This window comes from Azolla caroliniana, unplaced genomic scaffold (assembly GCF_043228905.1).
Source record: "Azolla caroliniana isolate FFs.n. ecotype wild unplaced genomic scaffold, voAzoCaro1.0.p SCAF_5, whole genome shotgun sequence".
Taxonomy (NCBI): Eukaryota; Viridiplantae; Streptophyta; class Polypodiopsida; order Salviniales; family Salviniaceae; genus Azolla; species Azolla caroliniana.
The window spans coordinates 23,085,315-23,109,491 of NW_028230440.1; the positions used below are offsets into that span (position 1 = coordinate 23,085,315).

The window sequence follows — 24,177 nt, forward strand, 5'->3', positions numbered from 1 at the left end:
TGAGAGATAACGAAAGAGAGCGGCGGAAGTTGGTAGAAGACGACAGACGGCGAATGGAGGAAGGCCTTCGCCGAAGCAAAGCCACCAATGACCGACTACAAGAAGAAAACGGGACACTGCAAAAGGAAAAAATAGGCTGCGCCGACGAATGGAGCAGGAAATCGAGCGGTTGCGAGAGGAACTCCGACAACAACAGGACCGGGATGATCGGTTGCGAGCTCAGGCGAATCGACGCCTAAAACAGAAGACGGAGGAATTCGACCAACTATGTAAGGATTATAAACAGGCCACGTCGGACATCAAGAATCAGGCAGCAACGTACGACCGACAGATAGAGAAGCTGAAAGAGCAGCTCAAGGAAAACCGCTTGGAATTGTCCAAAGCAAGGGAGGAAGTATCGGCAGAGAAGACCTTGACGTCGGAACAAAGAAAAGAGATGGAAGTACTTCGGCAGAAAGTAGGGGAGCTGACAAAGAGTTGGAACGAGGAAAAAGTGAAGTCGACTTTCGAAATCAACAAATGGCGGAGTATCTGTGACAAGCAAAAGGTCGACTCGGAAGCTCAAGCTCAGTTAATGGCCGACATCATCAAACGGATAAGGAAGGAAAAACAAGCAGCTTCGGAACAGGCTAAAGCAGGGGTTGACCGAATTAAGTTCATCATGTCAAGCTGGAGTACCCGAGCTCAGGCCAGCATAAATGAAAGCACGGAGAAACTCTGGAAGGAATGGGCACAACAGGCAGCTGAACTGCAGACACTCCGAGCTGATGCAGAGAATCGGAAGAAAACCGGAGATGGGTTCTATAAAATGGACGAAGAAAGTATCGTCAACATCCGGGAAGAACTGTCGGAGGATTTCTATGCTCTAGCAGAAGAGCATCTCAGGGAAATCCGAGGGTTAGTGGAGAGGTTGGATGACGGGCAGCTCGAAACCCAGCTAGAATTGGAAGGGTACGAGAAGGACCGACTGCGACAGGAAGCCGAGGGACACACAACGCCGATCTCCATTAGTGAGGGCGAGCAACCGGCTGAAGAGGACCCAACCAACAATGCACCCCGACAAGAATTACCCGAGGAAGAACTTCCGGAGCAAGAGCAGGTTGATGCCGGGGATGATGCAGAGTGGAGACAGAGAAGTACCGAATCCGGGGAGGAAAGGACACAACCAGTGGAAACCGGAGAGAGCGATACCGGGAACGGAACGGAGGTAGAGCAGGACAGACCCGGACAGGATACAGAAGAAACACCGGTACTACCGGTAGAAGCAGAGTCGGAGCAGCAAGATGCGAAAAGGCAGCCAGTCCAATCGGAAGTCGGAGACGGCACAGGCAAAACAACACGTGAAACCTCTGAGCGGAGTTTGCTGGATAATTTGGAGGAAGACTGAAGCCGGCTGTGGGTTCGAAGTGCAATGCACTTTCCCACGGGCGTGCCATGTGTTGGCCGGTCAGAGAAGGCAAATGGGAAAGCAAGGTCGGATCGGATAAATATAGAAATAGGAATAGAATTATTAGGAGGGACGGATCCGGTAGTTGTAACCGATCCGGATCCGAACCGATTCGGTTTCGGTTAACGGTTGCTTATCAAGCACCGATTGTAATCTGGCCGGATGCCTATAAAAGGATCCGATGTTTTGTAATGAAGACGCGAAGAATTAATATAGTTTTGCTTATGCTGATTAATCTTGTCTTCGTCTGTGCTTAAGTGTAATTATCATACGCGTGTATTAACATCCTATCCCTACCACCCCTTTGGAGAAGTGTCGGATAGACACCTGTGTTGCGGCTAGTCCAGCCATACATACAACAAGGGATAATGGAGCTGGAAGAAGACGACTTCGCGGAACTTTTTGTCGAAGTGATGAGGGAGTTTGGACGAGCTACAGCAAGACGAGAGATGGCGCAGCAAGCGGTTGAGCGAGTGGTCGAAAGAGTCAGTCGTTTCAACGGGGACAAAGTCCCATCTTACTTGGAAGCCTACAACGCGGAGATGGAGGAGCGATTTGGCATACATGCTTATTAAAGAATTTGCTATGTACAGGCTCATTTCAAGACACCGATAATGTTCTCGGATATTGGAATGGATTTTCGTGCCTTTTTGAAGGTCCTTCACTTTGGCGCAAGACTTGAGTAAACCTACAAAGCCAACATCTTCATTATATGGTAACCACCTTCTTCTGATCATTCTCCTCGTTTAGCAAAAACATTTTCCATGTGAAATTTAGATTAAACAAATCTTATTCTTCCTAAGTTTCTTCAGAAACCCAAGAAGGGTTACATTGCCTGAAAGTCCTAGGAACGACTGATAACGGATTCTTTGTTCAAAATATGGGGTTCTATTTGAGGGAAGAAAACATCGAAGTAATAAAACACACACTGTCACTCTCATGTATCCATACATGTGTAGATAGATAGGCACATATATGAATATACATATATAGCTTTGACAAGGCTTTTCATGTGATGGTCAATCTCTCCCTGAAATTTATAAAACATTAATGTCAGCCTCAAATTTCCCGACATCATTAATGTAGGCCTGCCTCCTTTTCTTGCTTGGTAAGGTTTTTGCTACCCTCTGTAGCTAGAAACACATGCGTTGGATTGGATCCCCCCCTACATACTGTTAGGTAACAGGTCCCTCCGGACGGGAAGAGCATGAGTCGAATCGGATGGGGTCGATATTGGCTAAGGCCGAAAATGGACAAATCGATTCTATAGCCGATTCAAGTGACTATATTTGTAAATAGTCTTAATGATCCTAACACATACATACATACATACATACATACGTCTCATCTCATACACACACTGCATAGTGTCATTGTCACATTTCAACCCTGTTTTGTATTGATGGGTTATGTTACATACACTCCACTACATCTTCACATATTGCCCACCCGGTGTTCTTATTGAAATATTCGCCTCTTTAAGACAAAACACAACACCAATTACCATTTCAATAATTGTGAAGAAAAAAAACAAGCGTAATTAGCGAAAAACTAAGGTCAACGAAACCTTGCACGCACATATTTCCAAATAAAATCTACTATTGTTGTTAGAAACAATAATCTTCAAGGTTTTGTATATGATTGCTATATTTCAAGAGCGACTTGAAAGATAACATCGTTTTGAAAACAAAACTACTTTTACATTCTTCTAGAGCTAATACCTAGCTAGCTACAATTGATGTCAAAGGAATGCTTGACGACGAGACTCACTTATGTAATCAAGTGAAGTACAATACATACAATAACAAGGCTTGAAGTAGGAACTTGATGTCAAAAAACAATTACTTTTGGTTGCCCCTTTGATGGTCCATTATTATTGTTATGATGGTCAAAGTCTAGGCACCTTGGTTTTGGATAAGATGTAAGTAAAAGCATTCAGAAATTTGTTCTGTGTTCAGCAAAATCATTGTTAATTAAAGGAGACAGACACATGTGGCAGAGTATTTGAAATGCAATTGATTCATTGCGTCAACCTTGGAGGTGGAGGCGTGGCCTTGACCACCATCCACTAGTCTCCATTACCACGTGCTATTAAGAAGAAATGGGGATATTTTACTCTGAGTAATTCAAGTGCAGTTAATATGTTTTAAAGCAATAACAAGATTGTGATTTGGTCGTGCATTCAATTTAAATAACAAGTGATGAAATTTAGTTGTGTTCAAGATGGAAGGAATGGGTAGATTCTACTACTATCGCCAAATGAAAATGGAGCATTCTTTTCCACAAAGAAGTCATGAAATGATTCAAACTCTTGACCTACTATAGTTAATCGATATGTTTTAACCAATACATCGAATACATAATCATGTTACCTTACTAGATTATTGTAGATTATCTATTCTACATGTAGTGTTTTAGAAGCTTCAAGAAAGCTCCAGAAGCTAGAACATTCTAGAAGCTTGTGCATGAAAATGAGTCTTTGCATGGGGCTACATTTAGAGCCCATAAACATGTATAAATACAGGGGTTCACCTTGGCCTTAGTCAAGGTGAACAACACTAGTTACAGAATCATAATTGAGTTCTTGTTCTCTTGACTACTTTCTTTCTCTCTTTCTTATTGTCTTGTCTATGATCTCTCTCTCACTCTCTTAGTATTGAGCCTCGTCTACTTGTCTGTGACAGTTTGTTCACCTTCCATCTCCAAAGCCTCATCATGTAAAATTCTTCCGAGAACATAAATCAACTATTGGCAGCCATGCATCAACTTCAACTTGAAAATGAGAATCTTCGGGAATCTCTCCAAAAACTCCAAGCTAGGACTCCAATGGAATTGGAGAATGAAGAACCCAAGTGCCCTCCTATATCAGGTTCAGGAATCATTGAGGAGATCCACGAGCGTCTCCAAAGCACCTAGTAAATTTGCTGATTATATAATGCTATCATATGCATGTGAACCTTCATGTTACAATGAAGCCATATCTGTCCATGATCATGCTAAATGGAAACAAGCAATGCAAAATGAGTTGGACAATATCCATAAGACTGGAACTTGGGATTTAGTGCCTTTGCCAAAAGGTAGGAAAGCACTACCATGTAAATGGATGTATAAGTACAAATACACATGTGATAGTGTTCATCCCAAGTATAAAGCTGGCATTGAGGCAAAAGGTTTTAAACAAGAACAAGGACTCGTCGATTTGGATGAATTCTTCTCTCCAATAGTCAAGATGACTACGTTATGCGTGATGCTTGCATTGGTTGCAAAAAATGATCTTGATTTATTTCAAATGGATGTAAAAACTGCTTTTTTGCATAGAGATCTCGATGAAGAGATCTATATATGGAGCAACCAAAAGGTTTTGAAGTTTATGGGAAAATGTTTTTGGTATGTAAACTCAAGAAAAATTTATTTGGTTTTAAGCAATCACCCTGAAAATGGTATAAAAACTTCAATGCTTTGATGAGGTCCCAAAGTTATGCTAGGAGTAATGAAGACTCATGCTTATATACGAAGAAAGGTATAGATAAGTCATATGTGATTTTGATACTCTATGTAGATGATATGCTCATCACGGGTAAGAACAAGGATGAGTTGTCCAAACTAAAGAAAAATTTGAGTCAAACCTTCAATATGAAAATTTTGGGAAATGCTAAACACATCCTTATAATGTGTATTACTCAGGATAGGAGTAATGGATGTATTTATTTGTCTCAATCTGAGTATGTATGCAAAATACTCAAGAGGTTTAATATGGAGAGTGCATAACCATTGAGCACTATCTATGCATGTTAAATTGAGCAAAGATGAATGCCCCAAATCTGACAATGAGGAGTTCATGAGTAAAATTCCTTACCAATCTGTTGTTGGTAGTCTTATGTACGCTATGATAACGACTAGGCCAGACATTGCATTTGGAGTGGGAGCTGTGAGCATATTTTTGTCAAACCCTGGTAAGAAACATTGGGAGGCAGTTAAAATGATATTAAGATATCTAAGTGACACCAAGAATAAGTGTCTATGTTTAGGTGGTGGAAATGTATTCATTATTGGATATATAAACTCTGATTATGGTGGCTATTCTGACAACACAAAATCCACTTCGGGAGTACATTTTTCAGTTTATGGGAGGTGCCATATCTTGGGGATCTCGTCTCCAAGAGTGTATTCCTTTGTCCACTACAAAAGCAGAGTATGTTGCAGCTAATGAAGCATGTAAGGAAGTTGTATGGTTGTCTAGGTTAGCTTGTGACATGGGCATACCTCAACTTGTACCCATATTGTTTTGTGATAGTCAAAGTGTCATTGCATTGGCAAAAAACCTAGTATACCATGCAAAGACCAAGCACATTGGACTGCGATATCACTTCATGCAAGAATGCATAGTTGCTCACTACATTAGTCTTGAGAAAGTTGTCTCTCAAGAAAATGCCGAAGATGCAAAGTTGTACCGTGTGATGCATTAGAGCATCGTTGTCACTTGATGAGAATTACTTACCTCTTCAGGTTACACGGTTTTTGTATATTGTGTAACATATTCATCAAGTAGGATGTGTAGGTCTTGTGCAATCTTCCCATCAGCTTTGTTGATCCCTTGTTTGGTCTATAGTGAGAGATTGATAGATAGTGAGAAAGGCCAAAAAGGTAATTCTCACTATTTATGAATTGGTATATAATCTAATAAAATGATGGTTTCGGTGTGCCCGCCAAATATCATTTTGTGTGTGCCTTTCTCTGTGTGTTGTTCATCGTTTTTTTGTCTCTGTAGAAAAACAACAAGTTGTCCATAGCTCCTTGCTTCGACATCAGTGGTTGCACTTGCCATAGTATCTAAATATTAGATAAAAAAGATTGGGGCAAAGTAAAATGAGCACTAGAACCGAGAGGGAGGTTTAAACTTGAATGTACCAACTTAATGCAAAATTATTAAACATGGCTCCCTACACGTATTTAAGGAGTAATCTTACATAACATGTAAATTACTAACACATCCCACACACATAACCCACATGTTGCATATTTCATGAAAGGACAATTTCATGGCCCAAAGGCCTAATCCTCTCCAAGAAATGTCTTTCAATTTATCTTTGTACATGGGCGAAACTAGCCCCTAATGTCTTTATCTTTTAAAGACAACATAAAAAACCCAGGCATCAAACAACGCTCTGTTATCTCTTATCCGGAAACCCATTATGACCATATGTTCATGCAGGCTTTAACTCAAATGGCCATACGATCTATGCTTCTTGAACTCAATGACCATATGATGCATCTAGGCTTCTTGAGTAACTTGTATCTGATAAAAAAGGGTGTGAAGAAAATTGAGATTGAGACATGGTGATCTCACTTTCTTGGGACCGATATGGTGTCATTGGGTATGCCGGCATAGTGGTCGGCAGGTCCAACAATATCTTGTCTTTGAGTACTTGGATTACTTGCCTCATTGTCGGCCGGGCATCAGGATTCGGATGGCAGCATGTGAGAGCAAGATGAAGCACGCATATCCATTCATCGGTTAGGGTAATGCTCGGATCGAGGGCATCTTCGAGCGTTTCACTCTTGTGGAGTAGCCACACCCAGTCAATGATTCTACCCTCTTGTGGTGGTAGAGAGTCTATGGGCCGACGGCCGCACGCAACCACTAGGGCAAGCACCCCGAAGCTATACACGTCCGCCTTGTCCGTGCCTCTTCCCGTGTATACGAGCTCCGGGGCCACGTACCCGGGGGTGCCCACGGCAGTTAGAGTCACCTCTTGGTTGTGAGAGATGAGCCTCGCGAGGCCGAAATCGCACAATAGCGGCTCCAAATTGTCCGTCAACAGCACATTCTCGGCTTTCACATCCCTATGCAAGATGCAACTCCCCAATCCTGTATGCAGATACTCTAATCCGGCCGCGATCCCTGCCAGTATCCTCAGTCTTACATCGCCTTCGAGTACTACTAATCCTTCCGTCTTCCCATAAATGTATTGATCCAAGCTTCCCTTGCTCATGTACCTGTAGAGTAGCAATGCTTCCCCTTTCTCATAACACCATCCTTCCAGTGACAGCAAATTGCGGTGCCGGAGCATGCTGATGATCTCGATCTCGGATATGAAATCTTGCTCCTTCTTCACTCCATCCTTGAGCTTCTTGAGGGCGAACAAGGAGCCATCCGGAAGCTTCGCCAGGTAAACAATGCTGTATCCACCCTCACCGATCTTATTGGCCTCCGAGAATCCGCCGGCAGCCCTCTTCAACTCTCGGTGGCCGTACCGTTTGGGCAGGCCTCTGCTGCCAGAGAGCAGTGACAATCTGGTTGAGGTGAATTGCAGCTGGCGTGACGAGAGCTTTGATTGCCGGCTGTGGTGGATCCAGTACGCGGCGAATCCAGCACTGAGAATTAGAAACAATACTATGGCAGAGGGTAAACCAATGACAAATGCCAAAGAGGGAGGAGCAGACTTAGGGTCTGTCATGCTGAAATTCCAAGCATACATGCCGCAACCCTCCAGATTGCCGAGGCCGAAGCGGTTCGTGGACGAGAATCCGGCATAAACAGATTGATTAAACAGGGTGGAGATGTCATAGGTGTATTGAAGGATGGGATGGAGGGGGCGAGCAGGCAGCGGATCAGAGATGTTAGTCATCCATACCTGGATGAGGCGGGTGGCCGATTCGTACTCGATCCACGCCGTGAATGTGTAGTTGTTGTAGAGGTAAAGAGGGGAGGAGGTGTCATTGGTGTCGGTGACATTGGAAGAGATGATGGAATTGATGTCGATGCCGACATGGCTTTGGCTGGGATCTTTGTAGAGGAGGCTTTGGGAGGTATCAAATTCGACCGCGAAGAAAGGGAATGGAGGGGGCAGAAGGGTCTGATTGGTGATGGTGGTTTCTTGGTAAGTGACAAGGCCAATGGCACCCGACTGGCTGTCGTTGGGGGCAATGGAGGAGGTGGAGATGAAGAAGGCCATACCGCTGCCCGATTTCGAGGCATTCATGATTAGTTGGAAGGTGAAAGAAGTGGTGAAAGACGCGGTGGGCGAGAGGATGAAAGGGTTCCTGTAGACCATGCGGCCGAGGTTCCCGATGCTACCATTGACACGCGGGTCGGCGGTGGTGGGATTAGGGGTTAGCCAGATAGCTGAGCCAGTGAAGGAGACTTCTTGACCTTGGTACCATTCTGCCTCCTTGACAAGCACAATATCTGCTATGGTGCTGCTGTCAAAGACAGCATGCTCAAATGACAGCTCCTCTGCTTCTGCCCTAATCAGGAGGAGGTTGAGTAGGATGAGAAATAGCAGGACAAGATGACTCTGCTTCATCTTCATCATCATTTTCTACTTCTTCTTCTTCTCCTCCTCCTCCTCCTTCAATGATATCATCTGATCAGATGGATGATTGTAAGGTCTAACTCCCTTCATGTAATATCCATATGCATAAACATCATACATGTATATATGTATTGTAAGGTCTAATTCCTTCATCATATCAGGTGGATGATTGTACGGTCTAATTCTTTTATATTTATGCATATGCATATATACATATGTATACATATATATATGTATGTATGTATGTATGTACATATTGCAATCCACTATGCATGCATTCATTCCATTGGAAGACTCCATTCTTTACTCATTCCATGACCATATTTATTCTTTCTCTAGAAGGATTCCATATTCCATTGCCCCATTCTTTTATTCAACCTTTACTAACTAACTCTATAAAAAAAATTCTTTTCTTTTATGCAACCCTTCACTAACTATATAGACAAATATTATTCCATTGACCCATTCTTTTATTCAACCCTTCACTAACTATATAAAACTTTTATTCGATTTTATTTTCTTTAGATAATACATTTTAAAATTTGATGGATTCGCAAAGCCCCCCCATATGCCCTCATCGTGCACTTAGATTGACATTAGCAATATAGACATGGTCTCCGTCCGTCACTCTTTTTCTTCTGCAACTCACGGTCTCAGTGTTTCTCTGCAGGTAGTAATATTCATCAATAACCTAACTACTATATATATACATAAGAATATTAAAAAAGCGTTCGTTTTGCAAAATAAATTTATACAATAAAAATTAATTCATTCACTAAAAAAAAGAACAATCATTCGTTAATGGATTATAAAAATATGATTAGTGTCAAGTCTCTTGTTTAGTGTCAAATAAAAATATCCATAAAATTTGGGAGACTAAAGAGGGGGAGTTTATGAACCTTTATTTTATTTTATTTTATTTTTAAAAAAAATATTTTTATATCTAATTATAGATATATGTATGATTAGTGTCAAGTCCCCTTTTTAATGTCACATAAAAATATCCACAAAAATTATGTGAGTAGAAAAAGGAGAATGTGGAAGGTGTTTCTTAGGGACATAGCTTACCTTTGGTGCCCAAGGAATGACAGCCCTTGGAAGGCAAAGAAGGCAAAGATGTAGTGGTTGTTCAGTCCAAGTTTAAAGTTGAAAGAACTGGCTAACATGGAGGATAAGGTGGCCCGTGCCATAGTGAAGGCACGGTCAGGTTTAAGAGAAGGGTTGGTCTTAATGCAATCGAAAACGTTGGAGGAACGGCTACGACAACTGCTATTTTGGAACCCCAAGATTAGAAGCGAAGGCGGTATGATGCTTGGAGAGAAAAAATACTTGTCATGGGGGCGTATGTTAGAGTACAATGTTAGTTCAGTAAGAGATTGGGATGTTTTCATAATGAAGAGGAGGGAGGGTCAAACTGGTATCATTATGTTTATCGGAAGGCTAGAAAAGGTGGCCTAGCTAATAGATAAGGTTGTTGATTGTTTAGATAGGTTGAACAAGGAAGAAGGGGTCTAGTCTGGTTGGTTTGTAGGTGAGGGTGATGCACAAATTATCCGTGGCAGATGCACAACTAATGAGGATCGCTTGTGGGGCAACCTAAGTGCTTTGACTCACAATCGCAAGTGGTTGGCAAAGCGGGTGGTGTGTTGGAGGGTAAGAAGTGGCAAGTGAACCCGGACCAAGGGAAGCTGGATAATGATTATAAACTATGTCTTTTTTACAACAAGCCCCTATGTGATTTGGAGTGGGATCCACTAGAGGTATGGTGGTAGAAATTAGGAACAAACAAACTAGAAAGGTTTTTTAGTATAGTACTAAGTTGGGAAGGCAAATCATTGGCTCCAAATCAGTGCATGTTGCTCAGACTCGCAATAGTTAGAGGGATAAAGCCATATCAGATGACTTCTTGAAGTCGTTTTGGAGGAGACTATGAGCATTGGATATGCCAAAAAAATAAAGGTTTGGTTGTGGCTTCTTAGCCATAAGGCGGTACCTATAGGGGAGTGGATGAGGTGTCGTGGTGGGGAGGTTGGTTGCTAGTTATGTGGACACACTTTGCAATCGATCCCTCACTATTTTTGGAATTGTCCAGAGTGTTGGAGTCTGAGACCGTCAGTGTGGAAACAAGAACAACATCCATGCTTAGAAGGTCACCAAGTTAGCATGGTAAAGCAAGATCAAGAAGACGGAGTGAGAGTGGGAAAAAGAAAGACGAAAATGGCACACAATCTGTAACTATATTATTTGAACTCAAAGTTACAATAGAATGGAGTCAACAACTCTATGAGCTAGGTTACAAAGCCAATTATATACTAATTGAGCTGAGGTAACTGCCCTTTGACGTATTTACTTAAATATCCTAAACCTATTCCGTCCAAAGGTTAGTGTGAATACGGCCATTATACACCCGTATTCGACACTCTCTCATAATGGGCATATACACTATGGAGAAACCTGTAATATGAAATAGGATGTATAGGTTATACGAAAAGATGCTTGAGTAGATCGGCCTGTGGCCGAATCAATAGAAACCAAGAGGAAACAAAGGACGAGTCGGCTAGTTAGAGTGCAGATGCCGGTGCGGTTGTAAAGCGAGTGCTCGAAGATATCTCTGTTGTCTGACTTGATCATACTAGAGTGCAGATGTCAATGCGGTTGTCAAGCGAGTGCTTGAAGCTATCTCTATTGTCTGACTCGATCGTATTGAATGCTCCTTAAGCCCATCTAGTGCCAAAGTGACTGAAATCGATCAGTTGCGAGACACTTGGTCATCCCGTCTGATATGTTGTCAGTCGTGGAGATCTTCTCGAGGCTGAGCTTCCCTGAAGTTACATAGTCTCGAACAAAGTGATCTATAGGACGTCGATATGCTTGGAAGCATTGTGATGAACTAGATTCTTTGACAAAGCGACAGCACCCTGACTGTCACTGTAGACAACTGGAGCCGAATTGGGATTGGCTTGTCCAAACATACACACCAGCCAACCAAGCCATTGAGCCTCTTTTGTTGCATTAGACACAACTACGTATTCGGCCTCGGTTGTCAAAACAAAGCAAGAGATTGAACGATTGAAGGAAGATATAAGAAAATAGAAGAAGAGGAGAGAATGGATTGATAAGAGAAGAGTGGGTTTATTAGAATAGAATGAGTACAAGGATGAGTTGGATACAAGGTAGGCTTGGAGCTGAAGACTGGTGTTGATTCGAATTGATTTGATATGATCTATTTGTCTCTATTTATAGGTTTCTATAGAATAGCTTAGAGATTCCTAGAATGTTCTAGAGCTAGAATATTCTAGGATGTTCCAAAAGATTTCTAGAATGTTCTAGAAAGTTCCAAAAGTTTCTCTAAGACAATAATCACTATGAAAAGTAGCCTTCATCATTTCACATCCTGATAGGTTACATTAATGGTTAGGCTTCGAATTTCATAATCTAAAGTCCTAGGTTCAAGTCCAGGTGAAGCATAATGTTCACGGATTCATGACATCGATCGTTGAAGTGGTCGTGCACTCCTGAAGTTTTTATTTCCACGAAATTGCTCCATTGCCGAATTTGAAGCAGTACCTTGTTATTGACTTTCGATTGTACACAACCAGCAAAGTCTAAGTCGGTGTAACCGATTACACTTGGGTTCTTGTTCGGACTGAAGAGGATGCGAAGATCTTGTATGCCTACCAAGTATCTGAATACATGCTTGACTGCATTCTGATACAATCGGCCTAGGTTGTGCATGAATCTACTGACGACTCCTACGGCATGAGCAATGTCAAGCCGTGTCGCGTACATCAGGGAGCCGACTGTTGGTGCATATGGTACCGACTTCATATCTTCCCCCTCCGCACTAGATGTAGGGTAGGGAGCGGGGTTGAAGCTTATTTGGTCGACTGCATGTTGAACCGCTGCAAGATACATTTGATGTAGTCGGCTTGAGACAAAAACAATTGTCTCTGTTTCCAAAGTCGACTAATCTTCATTCCGAGAATGTGTCGAGCAGGACCTAGGTCCTTCATTACGAACTTCAACCACACATGCCTAACAAGATCGGTAAGCTCTCCGACATGACAGCCGGAGAGTAGCATGTCATCCACGTATAAGATGAGGAAGATGGGAGACCCATCTAGAGTTGTTTTTGTGAAGAGACAGTGGTCCTCATCGTTCTTTGAGAAGCCGACCAATTGGATAAAATCGTTGAACTTCTTATAGCGTTGTTGGGCTACCTACTTTAGGCCATAAAGACTCTTCTTGAGTCGACAAACTGTTGAGATCGAAACCGGCCACATCTATTTACTCGTTCGTATTTTCGGGTGCAAAGAATTGAGTAATATAGTGCACAGATAGAAAACAGGAAAAACAAAAAAAACTCAAAGAGACACAAGATATTTAACATGGAAAACCCAAATGGGAAAAACCACATGTAGTCCACAAACTCTGAACCGAATCACTATAAGGAGAGGAGTACAACAAGAGGATTCAAGGCAACGACCTTGACCTCTTCTTCGTCGACTGACGGCTATAGAGTTACACACACACACTCTCTCTCTCTCTCCAACTATACAACTCCCTTCTCCAACTATACAACAATAATCATAAACTACACTTACATAAAGTTTGTCCTAGTTGTATTTATACTTATACAACTTTTCTGGCTATTTGCAGATATAACCCACATGGGGCACATTTAGGCTATTTACAAATAGTCTCCCGAATTGGTTATATAATCGATTTCTGATTTTTGGTCTCGGTTGAATTTCCTGTCAACTCTCTATTCGATTTGGCTTGTACTCTTCCCATCCGGAGGGACCTATTTTCCCAACACAAACTAGATGCTCTTGGTCAGCTGCAATTAAGCATTTCAGTTGCTCCATGTAAATTTACTCCTCTAGGTCGGCATGGAGGAAGGTCATCTTTACATCTAACTGAATAAGCTCCAAGTCCTCGACTGCCACTACACCGAAGAGGAATCGAAGGGTGGTCATTTCCATCATTGGTGAAAAAATCTCATCGAAGTCGATGTCGTTTTATTGTCAAAAACCGTTTGAGACTAATTTGGCCTTATACTTGGGATATGCAAAATCCGACATCTCTTTGAGTCAATAGATCCATTTGCACGGAAGAGCATGTCGGTCTTTCGGTAGTTCGACTAAGTCTCATGTATTATTGGGTCGGATGGAGTTAATCTCTGACTCCATCGCCAAATGCCAGGTGGTCGATTCAGCGCACATTGATGCTTCTTCATATGACGTCGGTTCACCAACATCCGTGAAGATGATTCCGGGAGAGTATCTCTTTGGTGGTTGAGACAGTCGTTCAGATCGTCGTGGGACGAATGGGCTCACCGGATCATCACCGATGATCATCTCTTCAATAACCGATCCACTCTATAGATCGCTACGTATGCTGCTCTCTCAACTTGTCCCGTGGAGGTGGTGTGTCATGTTGCCGCTCAAGTATGTAGTGATGGGCCGTTAGGATGAGTCAAGGCATCCGAAAAAGGGACTCTTCTGACTTCAATTGGCCTTTCCGTCGGTTTGTGCATCTCCGACTCGTTGAAAACGACATCTGAACTTCAGACAATTTGTCTGTTTACTGGCTCCTAGAGTCGGTAGCCGAATTCACCCTCTGATCCATAGCCAAGGAAAATACATTTCTGGAATCATGGCTCAAGCTTTCAGCGATCATCGTTGGGCGCAAGTGCGAATGCTTCACAGCCAAAATTACGTAGCTTCTCGTATTTCGGCCTTTGGCCGGTCTAAAGCTCCTACGGGATTTGAAGTCCTAGAGGCCTACTCGGCAACATGTTGATTATGTGCACTGCAATGAGTAGTGCCTCAGCCCAAAAGAATTTTGATAGTCCGGCGTGTTGCATCATGGCGACAATTCGTTCCTGAATTGTCTGCCTAGACCAGAGGACTTTTGATAGTCCAACGTGTTGCATCATGGTGACAATTCGTTCCTGAATTGTCTGATTCATGCGTTCTGCAACGTCATTTTGTTCCGGACTATATGGAGTTGTTAACTCTCTTTTGATGTTGTGTTGTTGGCAATATCTAACGAATTCATCCGATTGGAATTCTCCACCATTATCCGATCTTATGCATTTCAAATTTCAAACTGATTGGTTTTCAACCATTGCAAGCCACTCTTGGAATATCGTGAACACTCGATCTTTGGTTCTTATCGGATATGCCCACACTTTTCTTGTCGAGTTTTCAATAAATGCGATGAAGTAGGAGGAGCCGTTAAGAGAGTAATGTGGCATTGGGCCATAGAGTCCGTCCAAATGGAACAAGTCGAGGGGACTCGACTCTCTCGGCTCTCTAGTCGGGTGTGAAGCACCAGTTTGTTTGCCTTATTGGCAGTGCTCATAGAACTGGTGGTCGGAGAATGAGAGCTTGGGGATGTATCCAACTCTAGATAAGTGTGTTTTGCCCACCTTGCCGAGGTCTCCGAATCGTCCATGCCATAGCGACGACACAGGAATATCAACCAAGAATAAATCAACCTCTCTAAGAGTGACATATAGTGGGTACAGTAAGTGTACCTTTGTTCTTCTAGCAAGTAGAAGATTCCCCTTATGGAGTGTCCACCCTCCTGATGATAAGCCAGCACGGATGTTGTCTTCGTCCAATTGTTCGACTGAGATCAAAGGTCTTGAGAGCTCAGGTACATGTCAAACATTGTGTAGTACTCGTGTAGAGCCACTTGGAAGGTTGAGCTCTACAGTGTCAATTCCAATTATATGTCATGGACATGACAACAATGTCATGAAGGATGTGCTTCACGATATAAAAATGAACTTAAATATTGTATTCAGTAATGTTTTAAAGACTTGAACCAATACACACCAAGTACGAAGTACCTACCACTAGGTTAAGTTAATTGTTTTAAAGGTGTCGTAAAGGATATAAAAATAAGCTTAAATATTGTATTGAGTAACATTTGAGAGATTTGAACCCATAACCTTACATACCAAGCAAAGGACATACCACTAGGCTAAGTTATTTATTTCTAGAGGTATATTTCCATGACTATACTTATCCCATATCTATTTTCATACATGAAAGCTCAAATGAGGGAGATGTTTATCATGCATCACATGCATTTCATGCATTGCATGCATGTCTTGTACCCTCACATGCATGGGGCACCTATAAAAAGAGGGGAATCAAGTGAGGGAATCAAGAGAAAGTTAGAAAATAATATAACTAAACAAGCTAGCTAGCTCATTTGGGAAGTTTATTATCTCTCAACACTTAAGTCGAGGGTTCACGCCGGAATTTGGAAGAGAAAAGGTTCATCTTGCGATCAAGCATTGTAAAGTTGGTAACATCTTGTATTCTTAATATAAATCATGTTCATATCATATACTTTTGCTTCTAAAATCATACATTATCTCTATCTCTTATCTATGCTCTTCTCTCTCACACACATTACTTTTAACTCTTCTTCTTCCTATCCTTAATCTTTCTACCATCAACACATAAGCCTTATATAAATTTAGCCAACTCTCTTAAACCTTAGTCCCTACGACTTCGCCGCACGAACCACAACTACCCCGACATAAATGGTGAACCCTACATGAAGGCAGCGACAAGGAGAAATGGAGGAGCAAATGAGGCTTATGTGTACGATGATGGAACGAATGTTGTGGGAGCAAGGAATGATGACAAGCATCGATAAAGCTGTCGACAATATTCTTGCACGAGTAGGAATCTTCGAAGGTATGAATTTAACAAGATTTTTGAAGATTTACAATAAAGAAATGCTTAAACGTGGTGTCGACGAAGCTGCAAAAGTTAATAGCTTCAATCGACTCGTTGCGATTGGGCTACAAGAAAGGATCCATGAGGTACAAAGGGAGCATCAAACATGGGCGAATTTCAAAAGAGCATTACCGAATGAATACAACCTCAACAATATGTCAAGGATGACAAGGCGAGCTTTCATGGACTGAGTAGAGTCTGATAAACATTTAAGTGTTTTGGAAGTGTTAAAAGAATTTTCAAAAAGATTTGAGCAATTAAATGTTAGGGATAGAAATATAATAGTGTCAAATAAAATAATATTGTTTCTACAAGCCACTATATTAAAGACAAGAAGGGCTTGGGAATGCTTCTAGAAGATTAGAATAGTCCAAGTGGACTTACGGAAGACTGGGAGGAGGTGAAAAGGGCGTGTGCCCATTTCTGTAAAAGAAAGTTATTGTTTATGGAGCTACTTGAGAGGAAGGGAGACGAAACGGGGAACAACTCGAGGAAAAAGAAAGTAGAAGAGTCACTCTTACATGAATTGGTGAATGGCATGAAAGAATTGTCTATCAAAGTGACAAAGCTCAACTTCATCAAGGAAAGGAGGTGGAATGGTTTGAACGTGTGTGTGGTGTGACAGTATCGACCATCAGAAGAAAGATTGTAAAGAACATAGGGAAGGTCTTAAACATGATAAAGTTTAATATCAAGATGACAAGATTCACTCGACAGGGACTCGACAACCACTTCAACTCAACTTCGGGTGAGGTGGAATGAAAAAGCTTATGGAAGATGCCCAGACAGAAACAACTCAAGCGATATAATCCGTGGCAACATTATTGTTGTGCGTAGAAGACTCATATGGTGGATATGGCGCTTTTGACAAAATGTGATGGAGTATGCAAGAAAAGGGAAGGTTCGAGTGGATGATTCAAAAGAGCAGGAGATGAAATATGAAACTTCACTTGATGGAATGATCCAGTAGACATACTATCAGCATTCGCCCAAGTGAATGCACAAGAGGTACTAGTCGAAGAGAAGTGAGAGAGCTGAGGAGGTTGATCCAGCAAAGAAACATGAGACACGAGAACAAAAGAGAAGAGAGATGGAAAAGGGTGCTCCTGAGTTGAAGGAAGCTGATAAAGTAAAAGGGCAATCAGGCCCATCTTCCAAGCTTACTTCGGACATAGAAGCAGCAATGGATATAAAATAGGTACTAGAAACAAGAATATTAAATAGTAAGGTAGAATTTACTTTAAGAGAAGTGTTGGGTATAGCAAAGAAAGAATGTCATGAAGTTATCATAGATATTATTATAAGAAAGAGACAGGTGACAAAGGAAATTACGAGAGGGTGTGCAACAACACTCCAAGATTTGTATGGTGGCACCATCAATGCTGCAAGTGTAAAAAACAGAAATGATGTTAGGGTTCATGAAGGGGATAGAAGTCACTATACAAGGGACCATTGGGCTAGCGCAACAACGGAGGCGCCTACAAAAATTGGGGAGCAACAAATTCCATGTATTGCTTTGATCGATCATGGATGAAAGATTAACATGATGTCGTCGGAATTTTATGCTCAAGGATGGTGGCCGATCGACAAGAATCATGGGTGGAAGATAAGAGCTACCACAGAGACTACAGAGGATCTATTCGGAGCATGCCTCAATGTGAAGGTAACAATTGGAGATGTGTCGGTGAATCAAAATTTCTTTGTGCAAGATCAATCAACCTACCCCATCATCCTTGGTCAACCATACATCACCGCAATAAGGATGGAAACAAAGGTGATTGATGATGGTTCGGCTTTTGCAAGGATTAAGAGTCAAGATGGAAGGAAGACTTTCCAATTCTTAACCGTGAGGCCTAAACACAGAAGAAATAAAGAATGCTTGAGGGAACATCCAATTCGGGAGGTGATGAGGAATTTTCCCAAGATTTTTAGATAGGACTTTTATAGGTAGGGGTTGTGATAGCCCGGACATGAAAGAAAACCCATAAATAATAATGTAAATAAAGATATTCCTTGTACAATCTCATGTAGTGGTGCTACTTTAATACTAAAAGTAGATAATAATAAAATACAAAATGCTTCTGAGTACTTTAAGTGTTCTGGATTAATAGATGATGATGAAGAAATTCAGAATATGTTTGATGAATTAATTTTTGAAGATACAATAACTCATTTGGAAGCAATAGAGGACGACAATGAAATCCAAGTTCCTATCCATTCGATCAAGATGTACAAGGTCATTGAAGAAGTTGCTCGAAAGGATCATGAGGCACATATCCTAACAAAGTACAAGACAGTGGAGAAGAAGGTTCGTCCTATTGTTGCTCCACTTCCAAAGGATAGTGAAAGGACAATCAAAGAAGCAGCCATAGAGCTAGTGATCAAAGACCTAGGAAAGGTGGGACATGTGTTTACTTCAGAAACAATACAAGGGTTGAAAATAGGAGGGGGTGACTTCCTATTGCCAACTAAAGAAAAGCAATTCAAGGAGATGTTAAAAAGGCATGGAAAGACGTTCGCATTCCAACCTGAGGAAATAGGGTGTGTGGATCCAGAAATAGTAGAGCCCATGGTTATATTTACTATCCCTCATATTCCATGGAATTTTAAGCCACTACCCATGCCTAGGGCTAGAATCCCTCAACTATTAGAACTTCTAAAAGAAAAGATAAGGATGGGTATCTTGGAACCATCAAATTCTCCTTATTCAAGTCGATGGTTCACTGTGTTAAAGAAAGATGGGCGACTCCGATTTATCCAAGATATGTAACCCGTGAATAAGGTAACAATCTGAAACTCGGGAGTAGGGCCAATTCTGGATGAGTTTACTAAGATGTTTCCAGGAAGAGCTATATATTCAATTGGAGACCTTTATTCCAGGTATGATCAATTTCAACTTGCTATCAAAAGTCGAGATATTACTTCTATCAAGACACATATAGGGTTAGTACAGATGTGTACCTTGCCGCAAGGAGCGACCAACTTAGGGGCTGAAAAGAATTGCGTGCGGAAGCAATATAGAAAACTGAACAACAGAAAACGCAGGTTTAATGGAGAGCTTAGGTTTGCACAGTACGCATGGGAGAGACAAAGAGAGTAAACATAGAACTTAATTCAAAAAACTCATACTCAAGTTGTACATAGGATGTGCTCAGTGAGCACTTTTATACAAGCCTTGACAATCAGGCTGACACAAGTACTGACAATACTTGACTGCTCATAAATGAGCCTCGACTCTTACTCCCAAAATTATTCCTTACGAGGAATATCTTTCTAACGGCCTTTCGGTTTACGCACCGATACGGCCTTCCTACGCACAGGTTTGCGTACCGGGTTACGCATCCGTTTTACGCACCGGTCCAGCCTAACCGATCGGTCCCAACCGATCCGGTCCTCGTCTTGCTCAGCCGATCCGGCCGATGTTGAGCTTGTCTCTCAACACTCCACCTCAAGCTCAACTTGAGGCTCTTCGAGATCTTCCGGAACACCGCTCCGGTTCCTCCTGGCTCCACACCTCGCTCGCGCTCCTCAGCCTTTTTGACTCCGTGCGCTTCGACCCTTCCGATCAGTACGACCCTTCATAGCTCCCTTGTTGTCGCGGTGTTGGCGCTTCTCCTGCTGCCTTCTTTTCCGCTTGGCCCTCGGTTGATTCAGTGTATCCGAATCAAACACTCGAACCGACTCGGCTACCTCCGATTGGTTTTCGCTCTCGTCCAAGTTGGTTGTCTCCAACTCGTCTTCAGTCTTCTCGCCCTTGACGGCATCATCTCCCCCATGCTTGGTTGGCTTTGGCTCTTTCTTTCGGTTGCTCCCCTTATGTCCGCTTTCGGACTCTTCCGCGGATCCACCCTCGGCTTCTTCAGCCGATCCGAAATCAAATTCGTCATCCGTCTCGGCGTCGCAGTCTTCTCCGCTCCTTTCCTGCTTCCTTCCATGGTCATTCGGGATGTCTCTCCCCCTCAAGTTTGGCACGTCGAGGTGATGCAATCCAAGCGCACCCAAGAATTGCCGCAACTTGTCCAGACCAAGAGGCTTGGTGAAGATGTCGGCGGTCTACCGATCCGTCGGAACATACTGAAGTTCGACTTCACAAGAAAGGACACGCTCACGGACAAAATGTTAGTGCACCTCAATGTGCTTGGTTCGTGGGTAGAAGACGGGGTTCTTCCCAAGTTGGATGCTGCTGAGGTTCTCGCAGTAGATCGTCGTCGGATCGGACACCCCCACCTGCAAATCCTTAAGTAGCCGCTTCAACCATAGGGTTTCGCATGTCACGACAGCCGCTCCTCTATACTCGGCTTTGGTGCTCGACAGCGCAACTGTCGGCTGCTTCTTGCTACTCCACGCTATCGCGGCACTCCAAAGAGAGAATGCGTATCCGGACGTGGATCGGCGATCGGCGACGTTGCCGGCCCAGTCAGCATCGGTGTTGCCGACCAACTGTGGGGTTGTACCGGTCCGATATAGTAGTCCCTGGTCCGTAGTGCCGCTTACGTACCACAGTACGCGTTGCGCACACTGAAGGTGCTCCTCAGTAGGTCGCGCCATGAACTGACTGATCACCCCGACCGGATAACTGAGATCGGGTCGGGTGATGGTCAAGTATATGAGGTTGCCGACTATCTGTCGGAACCTCGTCGGGTCGCATACCTTGCCAGACTCAGGGCGAAGCTTGACGGTTCTATCTAGAGGAGTCGAGACGGACTTACAGTCTGCCATCCCGAATTTGAAGAGCATATTCAGCGCGTAATGACGATGGCTAATCAATATGCCTTTGGGGGTGCGGATCACTTCGATCCCGAGAAAGTATTGAAGGTCCCCCAGATCCTTCATGTCAAACGATGCCGCAAGCTGGAGCTTCACGCGGTTGATTTCACCTAGATCGGCGTCGGTGATGACCAAGTCATCAACATAGAGTAAAATACTCACTGGCCCAAGTCGACCTTTCCGAACGAACAGTGAGGAGTCCGATTTTGACGTCGCAAAGCCCATCCGACGCAGTCGATGCGTGATCTTCGCGTTCCAGGCACACGGGGCTTACTTCAGTCCGTAAAGGGACTTTTTCAATCGGCACACTACCGAAGTGTTTGTTCCGTAGTGAAATCTGGGGGTTGTACCATGTACACCTGTTCCTCAAGCTCACCTTGCAGGAACGCATTCTTTACATCCATCTGATGTAAGTGCCATCCCTTTGCCGCAGCTACCGCGAGCAAAACACGGACGGTCGTCATCTTCGCGACCGGCACAAATGTCTCATCGTAGTCGATGCCGTATTTCTGCGCGTAGCCTTTCGCTACTAACTGAGCCTTGTATCGGTTGACCAAGCCGTCGGTGTTGTACTTGACCTTGTACACCTACCTACATCCGATCGGCTTCAGACCCTTCGGTGTGTCAACCAGGTCCCAAGTCTCGTTTTCCGCTAGTGCATGCATCTCTTCCTCCATTGCAACGCGCCAATTCACATCCTGAACCGCTTCTGCGTAGCTCTCCTGCTCACTCACTTCCGCTACACGGGTCATGTACGCATAATGATGCGCCATGTACTCGTTGTATCCGAACCGCACAACTAGGTTCTTCTGGTTGGTAGATCGGCGTAATCGGTCATTAGCCGATGTCAAGATTTTCTCGGCCGACGCAGACTTCGCTCTTGAAGGTCCGTCACCGCTTTCCTCGGAATCGGACTCACATCGGTCTGACTCGTTCCTATCCGTGCCGGAATCCGACACCTTCTTCTTCCCTTTCTCTTTGCGCGTAAGCCGTCTCCTCGGCTTCCTGCGCGGGGAATGCACAGCCGAGTCTCCACTACTCGTAGGCTCTTCATCGGACTGGTCGTGCCGACTCAGTCATTAGTTCGGTTCACTTAACCGAACCAAAATCGGACTCTCTTCCCGGGTCCCGATTTCCGGCTCATCCGGAGGCATCTTGGCCTTGCTGACCTCATCGTCAGAACTCAGATTGGAGGTGAGGTCCGGAGTTGGAGGCAAGTACCAGGACGGGGACTCATCAAACACAATGTCGCGGCTCACGCGCGCTTGTTTGGTACGCGGGTTATAGCACTTATAACCCTTCTGCTCATCCGAATAGCCGACCAAGATACACTTCTCGGCTTTAGCGTCCAACTTCCTCCTTTTCTCCTTCGGCACATGCACATACGCATTGCTACCGAAAACTCGTAGGTGTCGCAAGTTCGGCTTCGTTCCGAAATATAGCTCATGCGCCGACACTTTATCTCCGATCCGATTCTGGATGTATACAGCGCGGTCCTTACCGCCTCGGCCCAATAGAACTTGGGCAAGCTCTTCTCTTCCAGCATTGCCCGTGCCACTTCCACAACCGACCGATTTTTCCTCTTGGCCACGCCGTTTTGCTCCGGCATGTATCTACAACTGAATTCGCGCCGAATTCCCATCTATTGTAGATAAGCGTTGAAATGACCGGAAAAGTATTCTTTTCCACCATCCGACCGCAGGCACTTGATCTTTCTTCCTGTTTCCGTTTCCACAAACCCTTTGAGGTCCCGGAAACAATCGAAAACTTCGCTCTTCCTCTCGATGAGGTAGATCCATGTGTGCCACGTATAGTCGTCGATGAAGGAGACGAAATATCGGCTCCCGCCAAGACTAACGTTTTGTGTCGGCCCCCACACATCGGAGTGTATCAAGTCGAGCTTGTTCCGGCTCCGGTTACGCTCGTTGGGGAAGGGAAGTCGGTGTTGCTTCCCAAGCTGGCAGGCTTCACAAATTTGTGTCTTCCGGCCATTAAATTTGGGCAATCCAAACACCACTTGTTTCGATTGCAAGTCTTGGAGCCGCTGGTAGTTGACGTGGCCTATCCGCTTGTGCCATAAGTCGATGTACGACTCGACTTTTTGTCCCTTCGCGAACATTGCGGTGCCACCGTCAGTAGAGTCGAGGATGAACATCCTCCCATATCTGCGCCCTTGCGCAATAATACGGCCTTCTTCCTCAATGAAGCACCCGAGGTGTGTAAACCGAACCTACATCCCCTGGTCGACGATCTGCCCGACCGACACCAGATTCTTCGTGATGGTCGGGACGTGTAACATGTTCATAAGTTTCCCTTTCTACCTGACATGGCTCAAGGGAACTTCATCGACATTCGCAATCAGATGCGGAGTGTCGTCTCCGGTTGCGACTACTCCTGGTTGCGTCGGTTTCTCAAGGTATGAGAACCACTCCTCGTGGCACGTCATGTGGTTTGACGCGCCGGAGTCGACGTACCACACCTCGTCCGATTTCGGGGTGGACTGCTTCATTGAGTTTGCTTCGTGTCTCGTCACGAAGACTGACCCTTTTCCGGCTTCTCCGGATCCTTCGGCGTAGTGCGATCGTTGCCGGTTTCCTTTGTCGGTATGTCTGGAACTAGATCCGAAACCGGTCCTCTCTGACCCGGCGCGCTTTTTCTAGCACTCGATTTCCCTATGGCCTTTCTTGCCACAATACCAGCACTCCGCGGCAAATTTCCTTTGCCGGTTCTCGTCGCCTCGACTCACCCTGTTTCCAGAGGGTCCGGAGTTGCTGTCAGCATCACTTCGGTGCCTTCTTCCTTGATCCCGTCGGTCGCCTCCATTGCGTACCGACTCGCCTCGTCCGCCACAACCACGGGGCCTATCTCCCTCTGCGTACAA

The 24,177-nt window shown here is 43.9% G+C and overlaps 1 protein-coding gene across 1 annotated transcript; it reads right to left on the minus strand.

Moving 5' to 3' along the window:
* Positions 1-6,400: 6,400 nt before the first annotated feature.
* LOC147864507 (putative L-type lectin-domain containing receptor kinase S.5) lies at positions 6,401-8,965 on the minus strand. The gene has a single exon (XM_087320383.1). It carries the CDS (start codon positions 8,764-8,766, stop codon positions 6,700-6,702), a length of 2,067 nt encoding a protein of 688 aa, XP_087176509.1. The 5' UTR covers positions 8,767-8,965; the 3' UTR covers positions 6,401-6,699.
* Positions 8,966-24,177: the final 15,212 nt, after the last annotated feature.

Coding starts and splice junctions, on each gene's coding strand:
- LOC147864507 (XM_087320383.1), bottom strand. CDS start 8,766: ATGATGATGAAGATGAAGCAGAGTCATCTTGTCCTGCTATTTCTCATC.